The sequence below is a fragment of the Brassica napus genome, chromosome C7, assembly GCF_020379485.1.
Source record: "Brassica napus cultivar Da-Ae chromosome C7, Da-Ae, whole genome shotgun sequence".
Taxonomy (NCBI): domain Eukaryota; kingdom Viridiplantae; phylum Streptophyta; class Magnoliopsida; order Brassicales; family Brassicaceae; genus Brassica; species Brassica napus.
Window position 1 is genome coordinate 21,923,027 of NC_063450.1, and position 6,721 is coordinate 21,929,747.

At 36.9% G+C, this 6,721-nt stretch overlaps 1 protein-coding gene across 4 annotated transcripts; it reads left to right on the forward strand.

The window, feature by feature from the left end:
* Positions 1-3,570: 3,570 nt before the first annotated feature.
* LOC106396534 (dof zinc finger protein DOF1.4-like) lies at positions 3,571-6,134 on the forward strand. Of its 4 annotated transcripts, XR_007326026.1 has the most exons (4): positions 3,571-3,848; positions 4,003-4,890; positions 5,012-5,180; positions 5,877-6,134. XR_007326026.1 is itself a non-coding variant. In XM_013836946.3 (2 exons), the coding sequence occupies exons 1-2, from the start codon at positions 3,783-3,785 to the stop codon at positions 4,918-4,920; spliced, it is 984 nt and encodes a 327-aa protein (XP_013692400.1). In that variant the 5' UTR covers positions 3,575-3,782; the 3' UTR covers positions 4,921-5,490. The 4 variants fall into 4 exon arrangements, 1 of the variants encoding a protein (XP_013692400.1); XR_007326025.1 differs by having other exon boundaries at positions 3,575-3,848; positions 4,003-5,180; positions 5,866-6,134; XR_007326024.1 differs by having other exon boundaries at positions 3,575-3,848; positions 4,003-5,180.
* Positions 6,135-6,721: the final 587 nt, after the last annotated feature.

Sequence of the window (6,721 nt, forward strand, 5' to 3'; positions counted from 1 at the left end):
ACAAAAGGCAAGCAGACAAAAAATTCAAGTGCTTTGTCACTATTTAGAAGTTTAGTTTTGTTAAGATTAAACTGAATTTTCATCATCCATCGAATCATGAGAAAAAAAAAACATGATTTTTTTTGTGGTTTTCAATTAAGATTAGGAAAAACAAGAGAAGAACTTAAAAGATTGTCCAAGAAGATTATCTCATAAAGTATATATATATATATTTTTTTTTTTTGATTAACCTGGGGGTATCCCAGGGCCATGGAGAGGCCCAGACTAATCCCCAAGGGGAGGTGCAGCCCACGGATAGACCCTTTCTCCGGGTATTCAAATGAGCCCTAAAGCATAGGCCCATATCCGTGTTAGGTGACCAGGATAATTGTGACTTAGTTTCGCGCAGCAGGTGGATCGAACCTGAAACGTGTTGGCGTCTCAGTTCCGTCTCTTTACCACTCGACCACAATCACCCGGTCCTCATAATGTATATTGAACTCATTAAAATGTTCAACCTTTATTTTTGCTTGTGTGTTTATTTTTTTTTCTGTTATCATTTTCTCATGAACTTTCTAAAAAAAGGTCATTTCCGATGACTTTAGAAAGAAAAAAAAAGAGTCATTTTCTCATGATCGGATTTGGGATTTAGTATAGATATATGATCAGTTCCGATGCACATTCAGGTATAAAGTCCTCCAAGCGGTGAACATTGATGTCATTTCGTTTTGTTTAACTGACTGGAACATCACGATATCCCTCTCTGTGGTTGGTCTTGTTGGGCTTCGGAGATCTTTTTCTCCAAAGGCGCGTTCGTCGATGCTTAGGTTGCTGTGTGGTAGCTGAGGCTAGGGCTGGGCATCATTACTCGTTACTCGCCTTAAACTCGCTACTTGATTCGTACCCGCCTTGAAAATTCAAGTACTCGATGTTGTCGAGGCAAGTAACAAGTCGACAATTTTCATTACTTGCAAGACCAAGTCAAGTATCAAGTATCATTATTATTTTTATTACTTGTTTCGTTATGCCCCGTTACTTGCCCCGTTACTTGCTCTATTACTTGCTATTTGTTACATGATCTATTAATTAGTTGTTTATATTTGTCTTTTCTTTTGCTTGCATTTAGGAATGGACACGAATACTCATTACTCTCTTTATACTTGTTACTTGTTTTGTATCCATATTGATTTTTAAATACTCGTTGTCTTTTAGTCAAGTATTACATAAAGAAGACAAATAAAAAATATATATGCATATTTCGATATATAAACATTGTATAATTTTCACGATAACAAAAATGTCTTCTCTAAACAAGTAACATGTAATAACAAGTCATATAACTACATTTTTAAGTAGAAAGTAGTTCTTTAATATTCCGAAAACTCGTAAATAGTTCACAAGTACTCGTAAATAGTTCACAAATACTCGTAAATAGTAAGTAATAGAGCAATGCAAGTAACTTGCAAGTACTTTATTTTTGATCAAGTACTTGAAATAGCAAGTACTCGTTTTTAACAAGTCAAGTACAAGTCAAAAATTTCATTACTCGTACAAGGCAAGTCAAACCGCAAGTACACGCAAAATAACAAGTACCCGCCTTGTGCCCAGCCCTAGCTGAGGCTCCGTCGGGTTTCGTGTGCGCCAGTTGTGTTCTGATGTAAGGCTCGCCGTCTATGACTTGCCTTGTACTTTTCCGGCAGGCGCTTCAACTATGTCGTCTCGGTCTTCACCGCTCTTGTGTTGTTGTGCTCTGCTGTGTGCGGGTGCTTCCTTTTCTGACCCGGCTCTTCGGTGTTGCTTGATGGAACTCCTCCGTTGATGCTTCTCCATCGAGGCCTTATGGACTTATCACCGGTTCTCGGTGGTAACGCGGGGCGAGGAACTTGGCTCTCCATTGAGTCTTTGGTCGGTTAGTTCCTCGTAGGAGACCCGTGTTTTGATTAGTCATCCCAGCACCATTGTCGGGTCTCTTGGTCCATAGTGGTGGACTAATCTTTGGTCCAGTTGGTAGGGTTTGAAGGGCTTCGCCATGATGTGGCTCTCTTAGCATCCCGCTTTCTTGCTATGGCTCGCATTTGTTTCTGTAGTCGAGCTAAATAAGTGTGGCCCTTGACCTAGCTGTGACTATCCGGATGGCGCAAATAGAGCAGCTGGTGTGATTTAGAAGTCTATAGCTCGGGCTCATGCCTTCGTCTACCTGTGGTAGTTGTGAGGTTTGATTGCTCGACAGTCATTACTCGCAAAGCTGAGCGGTGAATGGTGTCAATCATATGGAGCAGCTTTCTTGGGCAAGCCGCATTCTACCGGAACGTGGTCTCATGGTTTATCAAAGGTATCAATCTCATTTGGCAATGCTCGTTATCAACCAAGCTATTTTTTCTGGTTTGCTAGTTAGCTCGTGTTGTAAATTGTTTGTACTGTCTGATAGGACTCTTGGTGTTGCTTCTTCTTTCCTCCTCTCGGTGTTTAGTTTTTTTTTTATCTTTATCAGCTTCTAGTTTTCCTTGTAACTTCTGTCAAAAACAAAAATTTGGTATAAAATTTAACATTTACGCAAAAAAAATGAAAGAAAAATACCACAATATTCTTTAGAAAATCGTATTTACAACTCAACCAAAAAGGCAGTACAACCCAGCAACCAATTGGAAACACAACGGTGAAGACCATAGAATATCCAAAGACGATGGCTGACAAACAGGTACACTATTTCTATTAGCAAAAGGACTTTTTGTTTTTGTTAATTAAATTATTTCAGTACATATATAGTAAGGCTCCCTTAGCAAGAGAGTCGGCTAGTTCATTCTGCTCTCTAGGCATGAAGGTAAAACAAAAAAAAATTGAAAGATAAAGATAAAAATTCGATATACATGAGAATTTCAAAAAATTCCACCGGATATGAATTCGAGTTGACAGCTCTAACGAGCTCCATACAATCGGATCGAATCTACATGATGTAAGTAGAATTGTTTCTAATCAATTTTAAAACTATTTTACATGACTATTTTAAATTATTGTCGTCACTAAATCTACACAACTAATTGATGGTATTTTAAACATTTGAATTTAAAAATATATTTTAAGAAGTAGAGTAAATGTAAACGTCCAGTAAGAGTTAATTACCGTTTTCAATTAAGAATGTTTAGATTATTCTTATGTGATTTGATTGCCAAAAATATAATTTATGTAAACTAATAGCGTAAATATATAAATCTGTAATATTGTGTAACTCGTTTTTCGTAGTTTCGAATGTTATGGACACAACTTTTCACTAGCGGTGGGTGTTTGGGTATCCATTCGGAATCGGTTCAGATTTATTTGGGTTTCGGATTTTTAGGGTTAAAGATCAACTTCATTTGGATATTTATAATTTCGGTTCGATTTCATATTTTTTCGGGTTCGGGTACAGATAACGAATTTAAATTATTTAAAAAAATATAAATTCATATATAATTTAAATTGTTCAAGATAGTTAGTACAAAGGCATCCTGGACATCTCTGTACAAAATATTAACAAACTAATACTAGTAGTTTATGTTATGTACAACTAGAGAAAACCCTAGTGACATATATAAAAAGTTAATGAATAGTGGCACAAATAATTACAATAATATAAAATAAAGAGCTTAAGAAAACATCTGTCAAGAATCTTTGTGCTTCAATCTTTGAAAGTTAAAACAGTAATAATAGCTTCAGTGGCCAACAGCTCTTTGTCTGTACACTGCTGGTTTCATAAGGATTCTCTTTTAAAGAAGTGAAGAAACAAAGAAAGAAAACAAAATCAAAAGAGCTTAATCAAGAAAGATATGTTTGGCAATTGTGACCAGAAGAAGAAGATGCCTAGCATCAGCTCTCCCAATACCATTCCACTGGTCTCTCTCTCTATATATATATATATATCCCAAATAATATGAGTCAGTTATCTTTTGTTTCCTAGCTTTTGGATCCGAATAATATCCATTTGTTCTCTTGCTTTTAGTTAAACCACACGGTCTAAAATTTTCTTCCTTCTCCCTCTCTTCTCAGGCGAGTATGCAGAGCAAGAACATGATTGTGGCTCCGTCTCATAAGCAGCAGCAACAACAGCAAGCGCATCAACCGCAACCACAACTTAAATGCCCTCGTTGTGATTCTTCTAACACAAAGTTCTGTTACTACAACAACTACAGCCTCTCTCAGCCGCGGCACTTTTGCAAGGCTTGCAAGAGGTATTGGACACGAGGTGGGACCCTCCGTAACGTTCCCGTAGGCGGTAGCTACCGGAAAAATAAACGTGTGAAGCGGCCAGCAACCGCTGCCTCCACGGTCTCGAAGACTACTTCTTCATCCCCTAATCATCAGATCTCCCATTTCTCTTCCATGAATCATCATCCCATGCTCTATGGTTTATCAGATCATGTGAACAGTTGTAATAGTCTTCCAATGATTCCAAGCCGGTTCAATGATTCTTCAAAGACTTCATCAAGTGGTTTAGAGAGTGAGTTTTTCTCATCTGGTTTTAGTGGCCTAGGTGCTCTTGGTCTAGGGTTTCCACATCATATGAGTCATGACCACACCGCCATTAACGGTGGCTTCATCGACAACTCTACCGCAAACAAACCCTTTCTTCTCTCGGGGCTATTTGGGTCCTCGGTATCTTCATCTTCCTCTAATCTTGTCCAGCATCCACACAAACCCATGAACAATGGTGGTGAGATGATGGGACAATCCCATCTCCAAACCCTAGCATCCCTTCAAGATCTGCATGTTGGAGGTAACAATGAAGATGTGAACAAAGAAGGGAAGCTTGGTCAGATCTCAGGGACCATTAGTGGATTCATGTCACCATCCTCTTTAGATCCTTCAAACTACAACAACATATGGAATAATGCGAGTGTTGTCAATGGAGAATGGCTTGATTCGACAAATAATAACGTTGGATCCTCCCTTACCTCCTTGATATAAACCAAAATTAACTTATTGCTTATAGAATCTATTACTAGCTGGGGTTTCATCTTCATCACTTTTTTTTCTTTGCGTTTTGAGATGAGAGAAGAAGCTTGGATCAGAGAGATAAAATCAGGGGAAATGTTGATGTTAGCTTCTATAAACTCCCTCGGATCCTCTTCATCTCAACATCTTCATCCCGCGTTGTTCAAGAAAAACAAAAGAGCGCTCAAGATTGGTTGAAGGTTAACTATGTTCGACTGTTATGTTCACTCGAGGTAAATGATATGTGTACGTAAATAATATGGTCCTGACTTTCATCATCTTTTTTTCATCTATGTAATTCGAAGGTCCACCACATGGGTTGGTGTTTCTTTTCATTGGAACTAGAAGGGTAAATTTGGGTTAAATTGAGTTTCTCATGGGGTCAGAAAACTCATTTCACGTTTGATTTCTTTTTAGTTTCACATTTCTTCTTTGGTGTGGCTTTCATTGGGTATACAAACAGAGGGAAGGGTGTGGTTTTGTATTGTTAAAACTTTGGTTATTCATGTAAGAGTTATGTTATTCAGGTTCTTTTGGATACAAGTCTATGTATATTTATGTTATATATATCTACATTATAATCACGATAGATATGGGACGAAGGTACATGTGGATGACTTGATTAATTAATTGTCCAAAAGGAAAGCGTCCTTTAGCTAATGTCAAATGGGAGATTCATGAATATGAGAAACTTCGCAGAAACGACGTTAATGGATACAAATTAGTTGATACATATATATACAATATACATGTAATATACTAAGACCGACAAAGTGAAAGCGTGGTTAGACATCTTATTTATATAAACATTCTGCTCGTAGAGTCGTAGTTATGTCATATTAATGAATAATGATTTTGTTCTTTACCATTTTGGCTACAAGCCTACAACTCATGGTTTCATGTATATATGAACACAAGTTTTGGTCCAGGGCTTGGAGTTTATTGATGCGTCATTATAAAGTGGGCACGAGTTCGTTACCAGCTTCTGCATGTCATTTTCTCTGCAATGATTCTTTTCGTGCAAGTATTGGAGATAGATTTATTCGTTAAAGATTTGGGTCGGCAGACTCGGTACCGTGTGGACCAAGAACTTTATTACCTTTGTGTGGATAATTTATGGATCAAAATCAATTATCAAACGAAAGAATGTTATTAACACGTATACTGTCGTCTGACATTCTAGCTTATGGACACATCAGACGAGAACTTGACCAGATTATTTTCAGCAAATTGCAAACGATTTAGGTATTTAACGTTTCTAATAATAAACTGATGTTTGATGAAATATAAGACAAAGTTGAAACGTTATACGGAGTCATGCCATTATATATAACATTTACTTCAACTAGCCAATGCATAGGCCCATGAATGAGGTATTAACAGTATAATCCAAACATAGGCCCAACAGAATAAAAATCTAGTCCCATTTCTTTCTCTAATAAAAAATTCCGTTATATAAAAACGCATTTTGTATGATACAAATTTATAATTCCTTTTTGATATAGAAGCGCAACATGAAGGGAACGCCGTGTTTTTTTTCTAACACCAAACTCTTCTATTAAAATTAGAAGTCTGCTAACCTTGGTTGGTAGAGCATTAACATTAGCATTAGCATTATGCTATACATTATCCAATCACCAATTGTTATAAAAGCATTTAGTAAGCATTTAGAGAAGCATTTACTAAATGCTAATGCTTTTCAAATGATTTTTAGCCAATGCTCTCATAAGAAGCTTTTAGAATAGCATTTGCATTTATAATTTATAAAATTAAG